The 24658-nt window shown below is 40.9% G+C and overlaps 2 protein-coding genes across 4 annotated transcripts in view; both read left to right on the top strand.

Annotated features, from left to right (window-relative positions):
- Positions 1-24658, top strand: part of fam20cl (family with sequence similarity 20 member C, like) — a 35443-nt gene that overhangs the window by 9088 nt on the left and 1697 nt on the right. The window lies entirely within an intron of this gene.
- dnhd1 (dynein heavy chain domain 1) lies at positions 350-24554 on the top strand. Its single transcript, XM_085276155.1, has 44 exons — positions 350-400; positions 1120-1544; positions 1748-1945; positions 2052-2255; positions 2361-2471; positions 2552-2708; positions 2806-3057; positions 3319-3462; positions 5018-5123; positions 5270-5478; positions 5573-5816; positions 6063-6220; positions 6762-6887; positions 7019-7295; positions 7413-7540; positions 8181-8379; positions 8469-8560; positions 8705-8912; positions 9039-9164; positions 9283-9380; positions 9463-12556; positions 12647-12752; positions 12884-13043; positions 13139-13421; positions 13527-14919; positions 15214-15319; positions 15483-15591; positions 15688-15874; positions 16251-16353; positions 16652-16780; positions 16968-17159; positions 17366-17785; positions 17890-18313; positions 19367-19465; positions 19548-19724; positions 19920-20098; positions 20478-21470; positions 21549-21723; positions 21828-21902; positions 22399-22615; positions 22736-22827; positions 22904-23053; positions 23296-23906; positions 24004-24554. The coding sequence occupies exons 2-44, from the start codon at positions 1174-1176 to the stop codon at positions 24430-24432; spliced, it is 13311 nt and encodes a 4436-aa protein (XP_085132281.1). The 5' UTR covers positions 350-400; positions 1120-1173; the 3' UTR covers positions 24433-24554.

Below are 24658 nucleotides of genomic sequence, written 5' to 3'. Positions count from 1 at the left end.
TGGTGGAAAAGTGAAGTCATCAGTAATATTTAAAATACGCTATATTCCACCTGTGATTTTATTTTCCCAATTATAATAAAAATATCTATTAGAGATTGGGGTTTAGGCCTATTTTCTGAGTATGAAAAGATGCTGTTTATAACATTGATTATATTACATTAAATATAACTTTTATAAGACACTTAATAAGCGCTCTGCCACCTAAAAACATCCAAAAAATGTCTGACTTTGTTTCGTGCTGCTACGTTATTATTCCGAAAAGCAGCGAGGTTAAAGGTCACCACGAACACTTTAAACTCGGCGTGCTTGACTTTCTCAATCAGACCCACTAACTCTGCAGACCGGCGTAAGCGTCTGGACGTTACCGTGGCAACGAGCCTTCGTAGTAACAACTTCACAGGTAAGACTCGCCGAAGTATTTGTTAGTTCTTAGTTTAATATTTGGTTTATTAAAAGTCGTTTTTTGAGCTTCGGAGCTAACGCCCGCTGCTTTCTAGTTGTGTAAACGCTGAGCTTCACTGTAAGTCCGTTAAACTTGGGTAAGGACTACTAAAGTATGTGTTAACTTTTTATAACAAGTTTAGCAACTTGCTAGCTTATTTGAGGCTCGTCTCCTTATGCTTATTTAAAAGGATAAAATGTCATTTTCAACTGCACGATCTGACTAAGGCAGCGAAATATATACTGTAGCCAAGCGTCTCTTTGTTTGTGTTTGTTTGTGTTGGATGTACTTGCACTAGACAGTAATTTTACTCGATTTAAATTTGAGAGACTTCCTCAATTTTATTAGAAAGTCCGACTTTTTAAACGTATTGTAGTGTCGTCTCAATCATTCCCCTGCTATTGTGTGCAGCATTCTTTTTTATTTATTCAATGAAAAGCTTTGAATGAACATCTGTGTGAACGTGGAACTGGTTTAACTAGAAAGAAGTATAAGTAGTAGTACTTTAAAGCTATTCACTACCTTAAATTGTGTTTGCTGCTTACAATCGGCATACAATTTCATATGCGGTACATCTGTCTACAGTTTTAAAGCTTAGTTAAAAATGCAGGGTTTATATATTGTGCCAGTATAGTTTGTGATTCAGGCTAAATTTACCTATTTGTCCCTCTCCTCAGAAATTCCAGAGTAAGTCACACAAGAGCTGCTGATGGTATTCCCTGGAGATCAGCATGTTTGATGCCGCCTCACAGGAAAGATCCCGTGATGGATCGTCTCAGAGCCGTGGTAAAGATGTTGCTAGGCCTGGTCACAAGGCGAAGAAAAAGACTCACTCTCCTAAAGTGACTTTACCACCTCTGTGCCCGGAGCCGTTTCGTGTCTTATCAGCTTCTGCAGCCAAGCCCCTGTTCAGTTGTTCCTCTCTCCTCAAAAATGTCCACCCTGATGGACATTTGTCATTGGCAGACTTGCCTCATATTATTGCTAAAGTAGGACCTGGGATAGCCATAGGCAACACAAAATGGAAAGAAGGACCTCAATTAATGGCTTCAACACTAGGGACAGAAATCCCTGTTAGAATTACTCAGTCGACAACAGAGAGGTACATAATAATACTTACAGATAATTAGACTTTGGCTTTTGTGATACTTTTCAATGCAGTATTTGTTGGGTGTAAGTGTCATTCCAGATAGCATTTATGTTAAAGATAGTTATAATTTATAGCATCAACAAATAAAATTGTTGTCACACTCCCTGTAAATGAGAGAAACTCCTAAATGAATTTCTTGTGTTTCATTTTTTCAGTATTCAGGAAAAAGGTGAATCAAAAACAGCCAAAACTTGCAAGTATAAAAAGATAGCAACCTTGAAACATGGGAGGGCTACCAAACCAAGTATATCTCCCCTCACTGGCGCAGAAGTTGTTCAAATTTTGGTTCAGAAAAGAGACCTGGGAGAATATGAGATTTATTACCTCAAAACAGTAGATGGGGATGCTTACAGGTAAAGATGAGAAAGATTATTTAACACTTGAGTTGAGTTTCATGGTTTGGTAAATCTTCCCTTGTCAAACCATAAATCCACTGACGCATGTCCTCTTTGTTTTTAGACCCTATGACCTGCGAGTTGTCCATCCCAGTGAAGCTGGTCCTGAGCACTATGTCTTCACCTCTAAAACTGTCCTGCATGTTACCCAGACGGGTATTGGTGGAACTGTCAGTCTGGCAGAGTGGTATAGACAGTATGTGCTGTGGACAGATTTGCAGAAAATTGCATTTTTCAGGGACTTTAGACTGCAGAAAGCTTTTTTCTGGTAATAAATGTTAATGTTATACCTTTTGCACAACTCAGTGTATAAACTATTTCCTTTTTTCTTTACATTTATTGTTTCCTTTGAATTGTATGTTTTTTTCCCCAGGTGGCATCAAAACACGCGCAAGAGAATTTTTCAGCGCCGGAGAAAGAATCTGGAGGACATGCTGCTCATAGCTGTACCTCAGTTCAGGAATGCCCTGCATCTATTAAAAGGGTGAGTTAAAGCCAGCAACAGTCTAAAGTTTTCAACTTTGAGACAGGTTCAGATTTTCAACAATAAAATATCTTTGACAGAGTAATTGAAGAACTAAAAGAGACACACTGGATGCCTCTGGATGTCTGTGAATGCCACACATTGACGGAATTCAAGAACATACTGATAAGCAAGAATCAGGAGTGTCTGCAGATATTGGAGAAGTTATCACAGTATCACACTCTCACCCTAAATATGGTACTACACCACAGTCAACTTTTATGGTTTCATCATAAGAGACAACAAAGCCTTTTTTTTAATCAAATGATCTCTAAAGACAATTTAATATCCTCAGGTGAAAGAAGACAGCTATAAGAAACACCAGGAGCTGCAGCTACACTTAAAACTTGCTAACGATCCAAAGAGCTTCCAACAACCCATACATTTGCTCATGGCTCATCAGCGCAAGCTGAAGAAAGAGTTGGCCCAGTCTGAAAGCACCTTGAAGAAATTGGGAAATTTTGCAGCTCTTGTGCATCAGATGATTGTGCAGAGTCTCGTGACAGTCATACTAGAAGATGCTATTTCATTTCTTGATCTTTTAAAGGTTGAAAATGAACTCTTATTAACTGTTTGTGGTTGGAAAAAATTTTGATTTTAGCTGTACAAGTCTTTATTTTTCTCTTTCACCCAGTATTTTTATTGTTTACTGTTCTCAAACAATAACCAGAAGAATTACTGATATAAACCTACAATAACTGTGGAGCACCACTGCTGCATGAAGTAATAGATGATGTGTTAGATGAAGTAAAATGACAATGAAGTTATATTTAATGAAATTAACTTTATGTATATTGTCATTCGTTAGAGCAAGGAACTGCCAAAGCGCTCTCTCTTCCACACCGAGCTGCGTTTCAGTGCTGATAATCAGCTGACGGTGGAGCCCCCAATACATCTGTTCAAAGAAGCAGTGAGCCAAGCACTTCTCACTGTAGGCGACTCTATTATTCAGGTAATTTACACGTTTCAGCAGATGCAAACACAGGAGCAGTTTCATTTCTGCAGGACAATCATCATGTACAGAGGGGAAATAATTATTGGATGCTCTGCTGAATTTGTAAGTTTGGTCACTTCCAAAGAAATGAACAGTTTCTAATTTTTATGGTTGTTTCATTTTAATGGAGAGAGACAGAATATTAATACAAAATCAAAAAACATTACAGACAAAAAACATTACAGAAAAGTTATAAATTGATTTGCATGTCACTGAATAAAATAAACATTCGATCCTCACTTAAAACGCAACTTAGTACTTGGTGAAGAAGAACAACGATAACACGTTTCTTCTACTTGGTCACCAGGAGGGCTTTTGGCCCTATCCTCATTTTAGAAACTCTTTAAATCCTCTAGGTTTTTAAACCTGCTTGGTAACTCAAATATTCAGCTCCTCCAACAGATTTTCTACAAAATTGGGTCTGGAGACTGGCAAGGCCCCTCCATCATCTTAATGTACTTTTTGCTAGCCACTTCAGTGTTGCCTTGGTGGTATGTTTTCGAGTCATTGTTATGTTGAAATGACCCATCTTCAGTGTTTTGACTGCAGAAAAGAGGTTCTCAATCAAGATCTTACATTGCATAGCCCAATCCGTTCTATGCAGTTGGATTTGTCATAACTAATGGACTGATTAGATTCAAGATGCAGACTCGGTGGAATTAAAGTGAGACAACAACAGAATGTGACAACAGAAGGATTTCCAGTTACTGATTCCTAAGCTCCGCAGAATATTTCTCCACAGGAATTCTGTCTCTCGCAGTAACTCACTCTGAAATTACGCAGAGAAGAACGAGCAGGTGAGCCAACTTCTCTGTTTCCAGTCTAATGATCAGGCGACAAATGAAGGCTGCTGATCAATACTGATCAGACGATTACCAACATGGGAATTAATCAACTCAGTTGCGCTGACCTGGAGGGCAGGCAGCAGGGGAGAATCTTGCCACTGAAACACAAGGTGTGGTTAGTCATTCACACAGACACACACATGCACTCACACACAGAGAAAGGAGAGATAGAAATTGCAGAGACGAGCAAGACGAAATGAATGAGCCAGCACAGGAGGACTGCAGGACCATGACAGGAATGTAAGTGGTGTGCTTTGATTGATTGGTTGTAATCTTTGTGCCATGAGGGCTGCGTTTTAAGGCAGAAAATAGTTATTTAGCTCAATAACATACAGATTATTTTAACATTTATAGAATTTGTTTTTTTCTGGATTTTTTTGAGGTTGATATTCTGTCTCTCTCCATTAAAATAAAACTACCATAAAAATTACATACTGTTCATTTCTTTGTGAATAAGCAAACTTCAATGTCAGCAGGGGGTCAAATAATTGTTTCTCTCACTCTATGTTCTGTGAATAAGCCTGATTTAAATTTGGCCTTTGAGACTGTCTGCTTGTATTTACTTCACATCAAACAATTATGCATAGTATAATCACATCAGTGTTTTCTTTATGTTTAGTCAAGCAGCAGCCATGAGTTTGTCTCACATCAGCTTTCATTACTTGTAGAAATGTGATGACTGCGGGTTTTTCCTAGAGGTCAGCAAAGATGTGCTAATCTCTGCTCAGGATTTAGACCATGACTTCAGCTGTATTAACCCTTCTGTAAATACAGGTATGACCTTTTGTATTGGAGTGTTACGGCTCCTGTTTCCTTTATATGAGCTCCTTCTGATGTAAACCCTCAGTACTGATGTGAAAGTGTGCCTGGGCCTGGTCTAAATGTGTCACAGATTTTTTTTTTCTTTTTTTCATTCCCAGTGGACAAAAACACTGATGGGAACACTAGTCAGATTCTGAGAGACATGTCAGCTTGCTGGCAGACACTGCCTAAAGTTGCTTTTCCAGTGGTGCAAGGCAACATGGTGCATGGCTGCTACTCTCCTCTCTCCAAAAGCCAGCTAGAGTGGCACATCAGCATCAATGACATCACAAAAGAAGTTGAGAAGGAGCAGTCTGAGATCATGCAGGCAAGACTGTCACTTTCAAGTCCAGTAATAGCCGTATTAAATGCATTAATCAAACAATCAGATTTATACAGGTGTTTTGTTTTTCTCTGGACAGGAAGCCGAACTAGAGATCCAACAGCTGTATGAGAGCTACGCATGGATGGTACAGATCCATTTGTTTACTTGCCAGTGGAGTCGAGCCTCATTGGAATCCATGAGGGGTCGGCCTGCGTCAGTGTACGAGGAGAACATTAGGAAGGTGCGCAACTGGGCTGAAAGAATCAGTGCAGCTGACTCGTCATTTTCTTCCTCCAATCAGCTGTTCGTCATCCACTGCACCCACACAAAGGAAGCTCTAGGTATGTCTTTATCGAATGAAATGGAAATTGTATCTTGAGTATAGCTTGAAGATTCAAATACTTTCATATACAAGGACCTTTTGTTTGGTCAATTCAGCATAGCTTCAAGAAGGAGGAACTAATTGTTCAGTGACTTTTTAAAATCGTGAAGTGCTTTAATGTCCTGGCCCTTGGTAGATAAATTCATTACTTACACTTTGTTCTTCATAATAAATGCCCTCCTCATCTCTCCCTGTGTTTCTCCAGGGCAACGGCTGAGGTTCATCGAAGAGGAAGTGCAAGAGCAACTAGTTGAGCAGATAAGGAAGGAGTCAGAGAGCCTCATATCATATTTGGAGGGAGCTACTGCTGAACTCAAGATAGCACCTCAAGACTTGCGTGACTTCTCAAAATATGCTCTTAGGGTACAGAAACTTTTTAAAATTACTTATTTGCAAAAAAGTGTAGAATGTGATAAAATATAGGAAAAACAGATAGATAGTCTTTTAAGTGAGGAGAAAAAAAAGTCCTTGGTAAAGACTTTAGGCTACTTTTTTGTGGTGTACCCAAAGAAGGAGGGTGGTCAGAACATTGACATCCTCTGGAGGCACCTCTTGTCTTGTCTCTTGACTTCAGCTAAATTATTTACATCAAAGACTGCTTTGTAAGGGTAAATGTGTTCTGAATTTAGATTCCTTTATCCAGGTGATGCTTACTGCATTAAGATGTACATGCTGTTGTTTGAAGACACAGTAGTGAAGAACCCTAGTCTTCACTACTCGATCGATCGATCTATCTATCTATCTATCTATCTATCTATCTATCTATCTGTCTGTCTGTCTGTCTGTCTGTCTGTCTGTCTGTCTGTCTGTCTGTCTGTCTGTCTGTCTGTCTGTCTGTGTATGTATGTAGTTAAATTCTAAGCAATCTAAGCAAAATTATAAATCAAATTTTTTCCTTTGACAGGTGAGGGAATTTGTGAAGATCTTGCCTGACAAACAGAAACATTTGGAGTACATTCAGTCTCTTCAAAACACGATTTGCATGAACTATAGGAATATGACAGAGGCGGAGCTGACTGTGGAAGAAAAGGTCTGAAAGCAAATGCAAAGAAATGGCAAATACGCTATAAATAACCACATTATTAAGCGTATCATGGCTTTACATGGGATGTGAGTGTGCTCAGGTAACGCCTCGTGCTTCTGTTTGTGTTTTATATTTAGATGCTGAACTTGTGGAATTGCTTTATTCCCCTGTTGAAGGAAGCAGACGACCTTGTTTGCCGCCATCATCCTTCAATGGCTAAAGCAGTGGACATGATGTTCTCATTTCTGTTCTGTGACCTTAAAAATATCGTCTCTGACTCTACATCTGGACCCTTCCTTGATCCTTGCCAAAATGCCAAAGAGATGATGTCCAAACTGAACTACATGTGCATGCATGTAAACACTCTCAGTGCAAAGCTGGACCTGCTTAGTAGGAGCAGTCAACAGATGGGAGGTGAGATGATGCTGTATTTTGAATATTTGAAGGATTGAAAGGTTTGGTTTGGTGAAGATTAAACAAACAGGTGCTTACAAATAGCATGTTTATTCTCTCTATTCTGCTTCCTATTAGAACATACAATAGATCTCACCGTATTGACCACAGATGTTCAGAAGGTCATAGCCCGCAAAGACTTGTGGGAACTGATAGCAGTCTATACTACATGGCTGGAAGAATGGAAGCCAATGGTTTTTAGTGAGGTAACTTGAAATCAACCCTTTTCTCTGTTAAACATATTCAGAGTCAAGAACTGCCTCTCATGTTAATGAGATGACATATTTATTTCTTTGTACAAAAAAATTGCAACGGGGTATGCCAATCACAGGTTACCCCATGATACAGTCATGTAAGGCTATGCTAAATGTACATAATGGTTAAAATCATTTTTGATGCTTCTGTACTGGTTAATCCACCAGTATGTGCAAGCCCATTAATCAAAATGATACTTTTACTGCTAAAATAGAATTAATGTTATATGTGAATTTTTTAATCTGCTGTTTTACAAAAAAACTGTAAAAAATAGTAAATCAAATTATTATTTTTGATCAAGACGCCAAATTACGCTTATTTGCTAGCATTCCTGAACAGAAGAATTAGTGGTTGAATTTTATGCTTGATTAATTTCTTAATTAATTAAAAAATTCCAGTGTGGTGCCACATTTCTAAAAGACATGTTTTTCTGTTTTTATAATAGGTCATTAAATAAAGCATTGTACTTATATAAATTATATCTACTGATATTTAAACTGTATAGATGTATAAATAATGTTTTGTTATTCTAGCAAACCCTGAGGTATAAATATTGCCAACAGACAAATAACACATGCATTTTTCTGTCAGGTTGTGGTCTCTGAAGCCCAGGATAAAATTACAGAGTGGAAGGAGCAGGCTCAATCTTTAACAACCACCATACCTGCCAGTGATGCAGTGCTGCAGGAGATTTTAGGATCTCTGGAAAACATAAGCCATCAGCTTTTAGTCCTGGCCAAGCTACAGAGCCCCACACTGAAAGGAAAACACTGGAGAGCCATTTTAGAAGGTCAGAGAGTGTGCCTATGCTATAGCACTTCCATACTTCTAAAATCACAGTAAATGTAATAGAACTGAAATATATGTTCTCTTGTGCAGACCTGGGCCTAAAATATAAATCAGAGAAGAATGTGACTGTTGCTGATCTCATGTCTCAACAACTTGAAAGTCATCAGAATCTGATTGACAAGGTAGAACACGAGAGAGGTTTTAACTAGAGCAGCTTTGGCAGTTCTGCTAAAGGGAAATAACAGGCAAACAGTCTGCTGAAATAGTTGCTTTTGAAAACACGCAATACGAATCTGACATAAGACGCTGTGTTTTTATTTTGTCAGATTTGCAGATGTGCACAAAGGGAGTGTGACATGAAGCAAACTTTCCAAAAGCTTTGTCACAGATGGGAAGGCAAACTCTTTCAGTTGGATGTATTTGCTCCCCTTTGCGTGGAAACACGGTGCAAACACACTGGGAAGACCACAGAAGGCGCCCTTCTCAATGTGCTAACTGACAGGAAACACCCCAGTGATCCTAGATTTACTATAGGTGAGGCTCAAGTCACTGCAAGCATTATTTTTGAATTACCTTCTAGCTGCTCTGCTTGGAGGAAATGTGTATTTGGTATATTCAGCTTACATGTTGCTTACATTTGCTTTGTGTTTCCTCACACAGATCTGGGAGTACACTTTGCTGAGATTGAGACCAGTTTGATGATGCTGTCCACAATGTTAAAGTCCCCATACAGTGTTGAGTTCAGGCTGCCGCTGGAGGACTGGATTCAAACACTACAAGAACTTGGTAAAGCGGCAACTAATTTTATCTTTAAAAATTGAAAGACTAAGAGAGAATTTATCTTAATGTCCATAAAAAGTTCAAACAGACTTGTAAGAATTATTTTCCCTTCAAATATTTGTAGAGAAGCTGCTTGCTTTACTTGAAAGATATCAGCAAATGTGGGCCTTCTTAACCAACGTGCTTGGTGGGACATTTTTCCGTACTCAAAGAATGGACCTGGTAGGTTCTTGTGCCTTAAACTGTCATGAATGTGAAGTCAGTGTGTTTGATTAATGATGTTTTTTTTAATCTTTTTTTATAGCTGAAGCATTTTCAACCAGTTGATGAGACATTCGAGGAAATGATGGCCTCTATATCAAACGAACCCCGTGTGTTGAACTTAGTTTCCACTGAAACAAATGACAGATTTCGTGGTGATAGCCTTTGCCAGGTTCTTCTTAATGGTTTGTCTGCAATGGAAGTCATTTCAAAACAAATGTCAGATCTTCTTGATGACCTCTGTGAAGAGTGTCCCAGATTCTGGTTTTTGAGTGAAGGGGAAGTGATGCAGATACTCTCTTTGGACCCAACACCTTTTGAATTTCAACCCTTTGTTCAAAAAAGCTTTAAAGGGGTTCATTTGCTTGAAGTTGACTGTGAAATACAAAGAGATGGTGATTCTATATCTGAGTGCCAAAGGCAGATGAAGGTGCTGGGTATTTTTGGCAGCTTCCAAGAACACGTTGCCTTTCAGTCTCCTTTAGAACCAAATGCAGATGCTTTGAAGTGGTTTTGTAACTTTGACAAAAAATTAAAGTTGACCATGGTACAGCTTCTGACACAGTGTGCTGTTGTGAGAAAACAGCTCGAACCATCCAGTCAAAATTTAGCAAGTGACACAAATGCTAGAGACAACCAGCTCCCCAGTGCGGTAGCTGTGCTGGGCCTGCTTTCTGAATATCCTCTTGAGTGCCTTCTGGTGGTGGAGAAGGCAATGTGGTGCAGTGTTGCTCTACAAGCTTTCCAAGAATCGAGCTCAGTGAAGTTCAGCACCATAAAGGCACATATCGCCGCAAAGCTGAAAGACCTTAGCCATTATATAAGAGACGGAGTCACAGGATCTAAAACTGGAACTCAAGTTTCCAAGTACACAATGATGTGTCTGCGAGCTTTACTGCAGCTTACAATGAATCATGCAGAGCAACTACATCGACTCATGGATGTTCCGTGTGCGCGGGAGTCATCTTTTGAATGGCTGAGTTGTATGAAATATTATATTAACTCAGAGGATTATAATGATCCAGCATGTTTTGTGGATATTTTGGGCCATCAAGTCCAGTACAGCTTTGAATACTCTGGCCCAGGAGAGTGGGAGATGGTGCATACACCTTGCACAGACCGGGCAATACTAGGGATTCTTATTGCTCTGACAACCTACAGATGTTGTTCTGTGGGTGGCCCTTCCATGTCTGGAAAGAAAAATACTGTGATCCAGTTAGGAAAAGCGCTGGGGCGACAGGTTGTCCTAAAACAGTGTTATCCAAGCATGATGCCTCGTGTTATTCAGCGGATGTTGGTTGGGGCGCTTCAGGCAGGGGCATGGCTTGTGTTGAACTCTGTGGACTTGCTAACACACAGTGATCTGTCGATACTAGGACAGCATCTAGTTGACATACACCAGTCCTTCAACATGTTAAGAAGAGATAAAAAGGAGAGGCTAAATTGTGAGACAGAGATGAAAATTTCAGATGGAGTCGCGGGATTCACAAATGCTGCTGAGTCAGAATGTCACATGACACTTGCAGGAAAACACATTTCTGCCAGTCTCAGCTATGGATGTGTTGCCATCTCATCAAAAGAAAATATATCTAGAGTTCCTGAAAGTCTGCGATTTGCTACAAGATCTGTCGCATTAACACGTCCAGATTACAGAATAATTGCAGAAGTAATGCTAACTTCCATTGGTTTTTCAGACGCCATGTCGTTAAGTCAACGTCTGGTGTCCCTCATTAGCCTGGCTCAAGAGTCCCATTGTCTACCTGATCTTTTCTCTGACAATGACAGCTGCTTTCTTGTTATCCTGCAAAAGATCATCTCAGCTTCTGAAAGACATTTGCAGCAGGTTGTAAGGGATCGAGAAAATTCAAAGTCCAAAGATTCACTCGACACTGATCTTATGTCGTCACAAAATGAGCCTATCAAACCTTTTGAGGAGGACGGAAGGAAAACTGAAAAGCCTCCAAAGTCACACCGTTGTTATTTGATGGTTGTACAAAGTTTAATGGAAGAGGAAGCGATTGTCAGAGCCATTCTTTCTGTACTGCTGCCCGAGAAGAAGGCCACCTCACAGTTCTACATGCTTTTCAAAGACGTTTTTCCTATAGCATGCCAGTTTCCGCTTGTCCAACAATTTATTGAAGAAGCTGAAAAGAACCAACTTGAAGATGCACTTAGAGAAGAAATACAACAAAAACACTTCTGTTGTGACACAGACATCATTTGCAATGCTCTTACACTCTACCAGACCATGAAATTGTCTCAGGCAGTTTTGCTTATAGGGCCCCCCGGGAGCGGAAAGAGCACCTGTTACACTGCTCTGACTGGAGCACTGAATAGCCTGGCTACTAAGACAGTGGAGTTGGTTTTTGACAAGGACAATACGATTGATGCAGGCTCTCCCCAGGCAGATCAAAAGATATCTCTTTCAAACTGGAGCTTTGTTGAAACTTTAGTCTTATTTCCTAACGCTATGTCCCATGATGAGATATTTGGCTGCTTGTGTGAAAAGAGAGGATGGATAGATGGAGCTCTGGCAAAGGTGCTGCGAGATGCAGGAAGGCGTGAGCATGCAAGCTTTAAACTCTGTAACAATGAGAAGAAAACTGGTGAGACAGTAGTAGTGAAGTGGCTGGTAATGGATGGGGAGCCTGTGGGGCAGCCCGGCTGGTTAGATTACCTAACCACACTGTGCAGTTCTCAGGATGCCTTTCTGGGTCTGTCGTCAGGTGAGACATTGTTGTCTCAGTCAAAACTAAAGCTGCTTATGGAAGTCACTGACCTATGCAATGCAAGCCCCTCTGCAGTGACCCACTGCAGCCTTGTTTATGTCACGGGAGATGATCTGTGGAAGTCTGTGTGGAAGAGTGAAATAGATGCTCTCTCCTTTAAATACAAACTAGATCACAGAATTGTGAAAATGTGGAATCACTTGGCTGAAGATCTTTTCTCTAGCACCCTTCATTTGCTTGGGCAAAGGAGTTTAACCTCTGCAATCCACACTGAAAGAAAATCTTGCAAAGCCCCCACACACGGACTGCAAGAAGTCATGTCATTTGTCAGGATCCTGCATGCCCTCCTACAACATTTTGGAAAGGAAGTAGAAAAACCTGAGTCAGTGGCACATATCGACACAACAGGTAAAATAACTTGTAACAAATGTAAAACCCCGTAAGCATGGCATAATTATGTTACCCTTACAAAAACGTCATGTCCTTCCCCTCTACCAGATATGCCTCCAGCAGCCACAGGTGCCCAAAGTAAGCAGGAGCAGCTCAGCAGAAACATTTTTCTCCTGGCTTATATCTGGGGATTTGGTGGTCGCCTTCATTCTCGGTAAGATTTTTTTTTATTAAACTTTTTTACTTGGTCACACATTATATATTTACACATACTGAGTTCTACTACCGCCTGTCGATATTTCTCTCTGTAACCAGTGTTCTTCATATATTTCTGTTTTTATTTAGCCACTGGCCACAGTTTGATTTATTAGCCCGCCAAGTGCTCCTAACTTGCAGATACAAAATTGTGGTCCCTGATGAAGTCAGTGTGTATGAACACTTCTTTAGTATCGACACTAAGATGTGCCCCACGAATACGCTGTCGACAGGCTCTGTCATTCCAATGGTTTGTACTTAACATTGCACCTACTATACTTAGAATACATACAGTATTTGTCGCTGCTTCTGAATATTAACAGGTGTCTCAAATGTTTTTCATAGTACAGGAAATACACATATCTCCTGAACCTCATGTTGGAGGCAAAGCAGCCAGTTTTGGTTTCTGGAGAGCCTGGCTCTGGAAAAACCACACTGTGCCAAACTGTGCTGACTTTTGACAAGCCACACATTAACCTACCAGCCAGTCCACTTCTGAGCTCCAGAGACTTGCACACTATACTGAAAAGCATCAGATGCCAGAAGAACTGTAAAGAGACTACTGGCTTCATGGCAAACCAGCCACGCTTGTTTTTGTTTGTTGATGATTTACATGAAGCCCCCTGTGGTGAGTAACAAAATTTATAACAGAATTTATGTGATTCAGTTTGAACCAGATTTAGTACAGTGTGAATCTTTATGTTGTCATTATGCCTGTCATTTTTGTTCATAGACGTCTTTGGAACGTCTGCAATGGCTCTAGAGACACTAAGACAGAGTATTTCAAAAGGAGAGATTCTAACATTTGACACCTACAGCTCCGAGTTGTTACAGTCGGGAACTATCAGCTACCTGGCTGCATGCTGTATATCCGGATTGGATCATTCCCACAGCGGTGTTATATCCCCACGGCTCTCACGCCTGTTTTCTATCTTTGTGCTTGATGGCGTATCCCCAGACATTTTAATGTCTATCTATTCTCCCTGGCTAAAAATCTGGCTCAGTGAAATGCCACTTAATAGGCACATTGGTGAGGATATGTCATCTTCCATCGTCACTGCTACTAATGAGCTGTATCATGCAGTAAGTGACAGATTTCAGCCCTCTGTGCAGAGGCCTCATTTCATATTTTCCCATCGTGATCTTCAGAAGGTGTTTCAGGGGATGTACCTATGGAGGTCTGTAATCTCAAACAAGGAGAACAAGGAGGTTTCACAACCAGGCTTTCCTCCAGCATCGGTTCTCAACATAGTACAGGTGTGGATGCACGAGTGCATGCGTACTTTCAGTGACAGGTTGTGCTCAGAGGATGATAGGAAAACTGTTGTGTCACTCATAGCCAAGACAGCAGCAACACACTATGGAATGAAACTGGCTAATGAAATCGATGGGGACAGTCAGCCAGCAGGTGAAAATACAGACCCTGTAGATCTGCCTAAAGATCTAAACCAGCAAAGCCAATTGCACAGCGCATTAACTAAGCCTGAAAACATCTTTCAGCAACCACAGATTCTTCAGTATTTGGAAGACACGATGGCACAACTTGCATTTGGTCCTGATCTCTCTGAGGCCCTGAAGTCGATAAAACAATATTTTAAATTTAGCCCTTCTTATCAGGAGCAAGACCTTGATACGCTAGTGCAAAAGCTGTGTGTACTTACGGACGGAAAAGAAGAAGGTGAAGGACCTGACTGCAGCATCACAACCAAATACATTTTACACAGACAGAGGGTGAGTCAGTTGTTACACATTATCAGGGCTTTGCTGCTACCTCGAGGTCATGGAGTGCTGATTGGCTCAGATAGGGGCACAGGCCGCAAAACCACTGTCTGTTTAGCTGCCCACCTTACAGGCTATGAGTTATTGGAGATACATGCTGGTAATCAAAATAATCTTCATGAAATCCTGAAAGAAGCTGGGAATAAGACTAGGTCGGATGGAATCAGTGTCATCATACTGGTCCATGAGGAAATCAGCCAGTCTGTCAGAGAAGAATTACTGGTACTGATGGCTCACGGTGCCTGTCCGACACTCTTCACTGACGAAGAGCTGAGGGACCTTGTTTCCAGAATGACTGCAGCAAAATACTCACGAAGATATCTTATGGACAACTGGATGTTTGAGAAGTAAGAGGAAAAAGTAGCTGATCTAATGCTCATCATGTTGAGAGATAGATTATCACCACATAACTCTCCCAAAACAGACCTAAATACGTTTGGTATAGTCAGTGTCAATTTAAACGTACTTAAATACAGTATGTAAAGTGATGGTATATGTTTATGTAACATTCAGTTATACTGTAGATTTGGAAAAAACATTTTTAAGAAGGGATATATTGGAAAAAATATTTTGCAGTCAGTTTTAAAGCCAACGTGTGAAAACATTTAAACCAGATGTACTGTTTTTCTTTTTTAACAAAGGCGTTTGAGTCAAGTCCACAGAAATATCCACATATTCCTGCTAATGCCATACAGCATGTCAGAAAGCACTGACATACCTTCCAAAAATGAAGCACAAAGCTGGGTTGTAAGTATTTTTATTGAAACCTATGCATTTATTTCATACCAAAAAAACAACTCAAATACTAAACTACTTTTGAAAGTCTGCAGTGTGGCCAAAAGAGCTAACAACTTTACAAATTGGCTCAGGGTTTATTCCTAATTTAATTTGCACATTATTTGTTGTACAGGGACAAATGGCCAAGGCCCTCAGGCACAGCTGTTGTGTTGAGGTGTACCAGCCGTGGTCTAACCAGTCTTTGGTGGAAGTTGCTGTTCAGTGCCTCAAAACAAGCCCTTGTGAGACACAACATCAGGATTAATCTAAACCCCTTGTTTTTTGTTTTTCTCTCGACTGTAGCGAGACATTACCTTTGTCCTTTTCTTTTTATTAAGTGGTTCGAGGAAGCTCAGAGGCCAGCCTGTCTGTGGCTATGGCAGGGATCCATCGGTCTGCATTCCAGTATGCTTCTGTCCTTCTAAGAAATCAGCCTTTCAGTCCTCAGACTTATATGGAATTCATTGCCCACTTTGGTTACTTCTGCAGCCTCCTGCACAAGCAGTGCCAGGACAAAGCCAACAGGTACCTCTGAGACCAGGAGGTTTCCCTCTTTTCCTTCCTTTATCTCCATTGTTTGATATCCTGCTGCACATATAACAACACATTTGTGAAAATATTTCTGTGAGCACCTTTTTTCCTGTTAAAGCCAAATTATAGTTGGTACAAAAAGCACAACTTTATAGCACAACTGTACCACAGACTACATCCTCTACAAAATGTCACACAGCTACATTAATCACAGTAACCAAAACCAGCAGGCTAACATCCTATTATGTTTTAAACAGAATGACCATGTTTGTCCACAATAATATTTATATATATATATATATATATATATATATATATATATATATATATATATATATATATATATATATATATATATTTTTTTTTTTAGAATCGCTGCTGCTGTGTCTCGTTTGGATGCAGTGAACAACATATCCATGCAGCGTAAAGAGCACTTAATAAGTGTGCAGAAGATGGTTTCTGAAACAGACCAGGTAAAGTGGAGAACTTTAGCATGTACTGTTTTAGTTGTTGGTCTGCCTGTCTACTACACAAGGTTATTCACATTGAAAAGTTATTTAAAAGATATGTGTGTTCATCACACTTCAAATGCTTATGTAGAACATACTACACATCAGGGAAAAATGTAGTTTTAAAGAACACGTTATGCTAAAGTAGCCTCAGCTAATATTTCAGTTTAAATAAGCAGCATTCGGTTTATAGCACGTCTGCAGCAAAAAATGATTTGTTTAACTACATACACGCCACGCTTCCATCCTCTCTGTCCTGTAGCGTGAGAAAGAGCTCCTTCAAGCAGTAGAAGATCATAAGAAACTGTTTGAGGAAGCCTGTGAGAAGTGCGCTGCAGAGGACCAGCAACTGTGTTACCTGGAAGAGCAGATTAATCAGGCTCAAAAACAGGTCAACTTGTTTTCTTTTTGTTACAATAAGTAGCTCTAAATCCTTGAAATAACTGAAAGCATTTCTTCGCCCATTATAAAATACCTTTTTATTCATTCGAGGTAGTTTGACAGAAAAAACTGGGAACATTTAATAGTACTGTTACACAAAAATGAGCTTTAGGTTCACATGTAATTTTTTCCCCCAGATAAAACCTGCATTCTTGTCAGGCCTTCAGATTCTTAAGTGTTTGGATCCATCGGATGTGGAGGAGGTGCGCCACTACAGAGACCCACCTGTGGGAGTTGTGCAAGTCATGGATGCTATTTGTTTGCTGTTTAGTCATCCACCGGGTTGGGAAAGTGCTAAACAACTTCTTTCCCAAGCAGACTTTTTCCAGGTGGGAAAAAAATGTCTTGCAGCAAATTTGTTACAGATTTCATTGATTGCAGTGGTCAGTGAATTAAATAGCATGTCATAAGTAGGGTAAAGATAAATCTGAAGTTGTGCCATCATTTATCAGTTTGTGTAGTTATGTTCCAGTTTCTTTGTCAATGTAGCTTTGAGGCTTTAAACTTACTGTCTTACTAACGTCTCCTTGTGCAGGAACTGGAATATTTTGACCGCTACAACCTGACAAATGAACAGCTGCAACAGCTTGGGCAGATAGTTCACAGTCCCCAGTTTGTGCCTGAGGCTGTGCGAGAGGTCAGTAAGGCCTGCGAATCCCTCTGTCGATGGGTCCAGGCTGTGTATGAGTACTGCTGTGTTCAGCAGCGAGTGTTCCTAAAGCAGCAGTTGGAGGTTCAGGCTGCAGAGACGAGAAGTCGGTTGAATCGAGCCGAGCAGCGCAAGCAGGAGGTATACAGCTCACTGGAGGCCACTGAGCTTCATCTGCAGTGTGTTCAAAATGACCTAATGGAACAACTGATGCTGCTACACAAAGCTGAAAGTGCAGAGCAAGAAGCTTCTGCATGTGCTGGGCAGAGTGAGACATATGGCAAAGTTTGGAGGGCTGTTGCTCAGGTAATTCGCAAACATTGTGCATCACTTTTAACATATCACATTTAACATACTTACTTTTGAATGTTTCTTTATTGAAAATTATTTTTTCTCTGTTTTCTGCCCAGGATACAGAGGTACGTAATCAAAACGTGCCAGGAGACGCCCTCCTCTTGGCTGCAACCGTCTCGTATTTAGGCCCTTTTGGACCTGATACACGCACAGAACTGCTGCGCAAGTGGCAGACTCTGTGCCAGACAGGAAGCATCGACATAAACCCCAACGACCCCAGAACCTCTCTGTTTACACAGTTAGACACTGTACCTGGTTCCTTATCTCCTGGTTTTCCCATCCCTGTAACTGAGAGATTGCAGTTGCCTTTGGGTCAGGCATTAGGGATGAATGAGTGGCAAACTGAAGACACTCTCTCTGCCAGGCTGATGGTTAAGCTGTTGCTGTGTGGATACAGAAGTACCTACATCCAGCATTGGCCTCTACTAGTAGACAGCCAGCAACATCTGGAGATGAATTTTCCAAATAGTCTCATCCCAGGTATGTGCCTACATTTTCAAAATGATTAATTACACATGTAGCATTTACTTGGACCAACCACAACATGAAACCATTAAAACCAACTATTATTTTGTAGGTTCCCCTTTGTCAGTTAAAACAGGACTGATTCATGTAGGCATGAACACCACAAAACCTCTGAAGTTGTGCTGTGCTATTATCCGTTAGCTTCTTTGCAGAAGACCATTAGATTGTGTAACGTGTGAGATATGACCTCCATGAATTGTACTTGCTGTTCTAACAAATCCCACAGATGTTTGATCAGATTGGATGAGTCAAGACCTTGAACACTTTTGGGACATTCATCAAAGTTGAAGTTGTTGAAGTGTAGCATTTTGTATGTGTACGCTGAAAGAGGCAATAGGAAAGACTGTCGCCATGAAAGGGTGTACATGGTGTAAACAGTGTTTATGTAGGTAGAATGTGCAAAAGTAGTATCTGCATGAATGCAATATCAGCTCTTCCAGCACTGCACAGAGAAGGCAGAGACTCTACTGGCCTGCTACCTTCTTTTATTTCAATATGCTGCCATCTCATCCCCAGATGGTAAATGGTATTCATCAGACCAGCCCTTCTGCTCATGTTCTATTGTTTAGTTCCAACAATCATGTTTAGTGTAGATGCTTGTCTACAAGGATCAACATGGATACATTGATATGAAATAGCAAACAGGAAGTTGTGTGTAGAGTGAACATCCCACAAGACTTGCTTTTCTGGAGACTTTTATCTAGCCATCACAGTTTGTTTGTTACAATGTAACACATGCATGTTTTTATACTTCTGACACATCAGTTTTAAGAATTGACTGTTTACTTTCTGCCTAATATGCACCCTTCATAGGTGACACAAGATAAGCAAAGTTAGTCACTTCACCTGTTAGTGGTTTGATTGCTGTGGCTGATTTTTTTTATCCACTGCATGCTTGTTACCCTTTTTATTTCTATACAAAGACCGTTTTTATGATTTTTAAATCACACAACTCCATGTAAGACTGAATTGTATTGGACCAGTGTATGATAAATATCTACTCAACAGGAAAGAACACAAAACTTGAGGAAGAAATAGATTTTGGGATGGTAATTTGTGGAGATGACGTGGAACTGGTGCACAAGCTGGACCAGGCTGCTGAGAGAGGTGACATAAGAAAAATACAAGTAAAGGTTGACAGTCTGTTTTTTTTCACCATAATAATCATTTTTAATCTTTTGTTTTGTAGGTTTGAGAGTACTGGTTACTCATGTGGAGCGTGCAATCCCCAATCTTCAGTTCCTGGCCAAGTTGTCACGTCCTGCTGGATGTTACTTTCCAGGATTAAATCAACCTATTCAGATGGTCCATCCTGAGTTTTGCCTCTTCCTCAGCACATGTCTGCCGATTAGACTACTTAACAGTGGTTAGTTTGATTAGTGGCGACAATTTAACTTTACACCAGATTTCATTCCTGATTTTATTTGTAGAGCAAGTAAAATAAATGACATTTGTCTTGGTTAACACCAAATGTTAATGTAGAGACTAGGTAAACTAGATCCTCTTCTGGAAATTCTCTGGAAAACGTTTAGTTAGTAGTTGTCTTGTTCTTGTGCTGTAGGGATCCATCCATCTATCTTGGCTCGGGTACGTGTGGTTGACCTTTCTCTGAGCTCAGAAGACATCCCAGAGCTGATGCTGACACAGCTGCTGCAGGCTGAGTGTAAAGAGCTGCTGATTCAACACTTGCAATTCCAGAATTACAAACAGGAGCTGCGGGAGAAACTGGCCACAGAGGAGGTGACTAGACCAGCCTTTTGCATCATACTGATGTCAAGTGACTTACCTTGTGTTAAACAAAACAGCACTGAATGTAAAGTAGTTTAAAACCCAATCCATCATGGTCATATAAGGAGCTTGCTTATGCTGTAGTTCTTCTGAAAATTGGGCATTTTATATCATGTCATGTTCATGTTATAAGCTGAAGACATTCATGCAGAATATTTTGACCTGACTTTTATTGTCCATTTTATCAATGGTATTGTACTTTGTACCAGTTGTGTCCTGAATTTTTTAGGGTTGGTTGTATTTTTTTTCAGTCAAACTGCAGTGTCAGCTTTAAGTCTTACCTAAAAGTTTTATGTTAAATTTTAATAGTTATTTCTGATTCTCATCTTAGGACGCTCTAATGGGTTACATCCTGCAGTCTAACACTGTCCTGCTGCAAGACCCGGATTTTCTTCCCCGTGTAAAAGTTTGTCAAGAAGTGACGAAGAAGCTGCAGGATGAGATGAAGCAGCTGAGGGAGCAGCTGGAGCACCATGAGTCCCTGCTGGCAGTGCCTCGCCACTTCGTGAGGCTGGGTGCCGCTCTCTACCAGACCCTGCAGGCTGTGTCCAGTCTTTCCCCTGCCTATTATTTCTCCCTACATGGCTTCATGACTGTGATGCAAGAAGCTTTCACTGGGGAGGACAGGATAATAGGGAAAGTTCCAGGGAGCATAATACAAGAGTTGATAAACACGATGGTAGTCAAAGTGCTGGTACAATACAGGCCTTGTCTTTTCAAGACCCATGCTGCTGTTCTGAAGCTGCTTGTGTCTTTAGCCCTGCTCCAGCACAACCAGCTGTGCTCTGAGGGTGAGAGGTTGGCCTTCCTCATAGGCCTTGGAGACACACAGCATCCTGGGACTGATTCACCATCCTCCATCGCTGATCTTCCCAGCTGGATTTCCCCACTTATCCACTCAGAGCTACTTCGCTTGGAAAAGATTCCTTCATTCAGAGGCCTAATTGCCTCACTCTGTGCTTCCCCGAAGCAATGGCAGGAGTACCTTCACTTTCCTTCCTCTACAGTGTTAGGGCCCGTTCCCTGTCGTTCTCACTGCCATCTCTCTTTGCTGCAGCGGGCTCTCCTCTGGAAGACCATGATCCCCGACTGTCTGGAGGGACTAGCAGATGCCATAAATGCCTGTCAACTCTGCCTGCCTCAAAAGAAAACAGAGACTGAAGCCCCTCTCGTTGGGAACCCAGAGGCATGCTCACTATATTTGGTCAAACATAAGGAGCCCATCATTCTTACATTGCCCAATCCAAATAGAGATATGCAGATAAGCATTGAGCCTCTTTGTTTAATAAACCAGTTGGCCAAATGTGTACCAGGAAAAAAAGAGGTGACAGCACAGTTTTTTCTGCCATTATAGAGTTACTCCTGTAATACAGTGCTTGATGCATTTCTTCCTATGCTTTAGATTCAGGTGAAAGTCCTTTCCTTTTGGGCTCTCTGTGACAGAAATCTCTTCCTTTCAATGCTGGACAAAGCTGCTAATGACGGCCACTGGTTGGTGTTTAACAACAGTCATCTGTTCGAACAACTGGATGATGACGTAGTGGCTAAACTCAGTCATTTAATCTCCTCAGTCAAAGGTAGGGGGTAAATCAAAATCAGTTTAAATGTATTTATAGAACTTGTCCAGTCTTTATGTTTGTGGATTCTTCCGCCTACTTATGTGCCTCATCCTATTAAACAGAGAAGCCTTGTCTGATTCACCCCAGCTTCCGATTGTGGTTTATAACTCAAGAAAACACATCACACCTCATACCAGGTAGATCTATTATGTTGCTGCTTTTTCAAATATTTATTTCCATCTGTTCTATTTTACTCTAAATGTGACCCTAATTTATGAAATGAAGATCTTGTTGTACTGAAGCATACTTTTGTCATGACAGCGAACAACTGTTAAAAGTAGCATCACTGTTGGTCCATTCAGCTTGAAGATTAACATGTAACTCTGTACTTTAGTACACTTCCAACCTTTTACAGTGTAAGGAGAGCTATTTTTCACAGGTATATGTGAAAGATTCCTAAAGTGAAGCTTTTGCACAGACCATGTCATGGTTTGTTTTTAGTGACAGAGTGCTTTATGTAGGTCAGCAGTGGGGCACTTACACATTTTGTTTCTCCTATGCTCGTGTGAGTAATATTGGCTGGCGTGCTGGAAATGTGTGTTATAAATGTGCTTTCAGAAAAACAGCTACTCCAGTTTTGCTCTTGTTGTAATAATCATAATGATTGAAATGACTGTCTTTATTTTTAAACAGCGTCAGTGCGAATGTGTGCTCTGCATCTGGTCTGTGACTCTTCCTGGGATCTGAAGGAGGAGCTGAGCTGTTCTTTGCGACAGGTGGCATCCATCAGTCAGCCACAGTTGGGTATCATGGCTGACAACAAGTCACTCCTCCGCTGCGCTATCTTTCACTCTGTCTTGGTGCAGCGACAGACCTACAAGTATTTAGGCCAGGGAAGAATCTATCACTGGTAAGGAAGTAAATATGCATTGTATAAATTGTTTATGATGAAGAGGTAGAGGTTGTTGTATGATGTTTAAAGATTTATAATCTAAATAAATGTATACATTTTCTTCTTGTTTTTTTGAAGGAGTCAGGAGGACCTTCATGCTTTAGTGGATGCATATATTCATGTTGCCCATCTGTGCCATGACAAGACTAAGGTTTTGCAATATTTAGCAGGTGAAGCAATATGAAAATATAAAACACCCTAATTCAGTTACTGTTCGATTAATTAACTTTTGCTTTCCATTCGTAGTCAGTCTAGTGTATGGTGGCCATGTGACAGACTCTGCAGATTTGGAGGTGTTGGAGGACATTGCCAAGACCTGCTTCACTACAGCTTCACGTCACTTGAACAGCGGACCGCACATCCTTTCGAAACTTGTCAGAAGTTCTGGTCACTCTGGTAACTGGACATTTTTCTACCAATTTAACTAACATTCACTGTTGACGAGAAATGGTTCAATTTTTTCTTTAAAGCTCTCAGAACACTGGTGCATCAATACTGCACCAAAATGAGACTGAATTCCAGACTTAGAGCTGGTGTGTGTGTGTGTTTTTGTGTGTTTGTGTGCGTGTGTGTGTGTGAGAATGCTTTTCTGTTGGCTGCTCTCTGTAAAATAGATTTGGGATGTTTTATGCCCTCAGATTTGTCTGGACAGCTGCAGGTCGTGGAGCAGGGTCTTTGGGAATCAGCAAACATCAGCGAGCCCGTGGTGCTGGGCTTTAATGCTGACATAACGACTGAGATAATCAAGATCACCAGCTACAACATGACCATGTTACTGCGGACCTCGCAAACTCCCCTTCGATCAGTAAGGCGTTTTAGCACCAAAGAAAAGCAGCTTGCTACGCTGCCAGCGTTCAGTGATGCCAGAGTCAGACTGGAGGGTCTGAAGCGCTACCTCACAAGCAAGAATGAAAGTGCAGGAGCTCTTCCTCGTGGTCCTGTGCGTGACTTCCTCCAAGCTGAGTGGGATGATCTCATTGACTCGGTATCCTTGCTCCTCTCACAGCTGCAGCAGCCTGTTCAGTATTCGCTGACCTTCGCGTCCCTCCTCAAGCTCACTGACTTGTCTGGCTTGGAGAGGAGGGCAGAGTTGCTCAGTGCATATCTGTGGCACCATGATGCTTCAGATCCACCTGGTGCTTATCGACTATCTGCTTTTAAAAACGCCAGAGGCCTGCTGGTGGCAATGATGAGAGAGGCTGCTCAAGTATATCGTAAATATATCACTGATATAATTCTACAGTTCCAGGTAAAGCATTCAAATTAAAAATTATAGTAAACACTTATTTCCTTACCACTAAACATGTTAGTAAGGATAATAAGCTCTGATGTTCTTGTCCACACAGGTTCTGTCTTACAGCACATACCCCATCTCACTTCCTCTGGATTCTGTGTATTTGTGTGGCCTGGAACTTAAAGGGGCATCATGGGATACACAACTGCAAGTCCTACAGGACACTGTCTCTCCTCAGTCTTGCTCAGTACCACTTCTTTGTGTTAAAGCTCAAGTCAGGAGCACAAACAGTTCCCATGATACAGCCCCCTGCAAAAGTTCATATTTAATGGATAACAGGAATGTTCACTGTGCAGCCGTCGTTTCCTTAACTACCCCTCAGGTACCAATCTACCACTGCCCACTCTATCTGGACGAAGGGTTGGAGAGTGGAAGCTCAGGACTGGCTGATGTTAACATTATCACAAAAGTCCCCCTTCATACCAATCTAGATCCTCTTCTGTGTAGTTTGAGAAGGGTGAGACTAGTGAGTAGACTCTGACTGTACTCAGCTGCCTTATCTGCTGTGATTGTTAAATGAAATGATGCAAAGATTGTAGTATACAGTATGTCATGAGGACTGATGCTCCTGTGATTTTATGTGAACCTTCAAATAAATTTATAAATCCACTTTCATGTCTCGTCATTCTTGTTCTGAAAAAAAGAAAGAATTTAACAAACTTCTATAAAGTGATTATTTCAGCTCCACACTATCTTCTCTTCTTTTG

The sequence above is a fragment of the Mchenga conophoros genome, linkage group LG6 (genome assembly GCF_057382185.1).
Source record: "Mchenga conophoros isolate Kocher_MC1m ecotype Shallow Benthic linkage group LG6, M_conophoros_male_GT1.1, whole genome shotgun sequence".
NCBI lineage: Eukaryota > Metazoa > Chordata > Actinopteri > Cichliformes > Cichlidae > Mchenga > Mchenga conophoros.
Note: the sequence above shows the minus strand (reverse complement) of the source record. Positions and strands in the feature narration are given on the sequence as shown.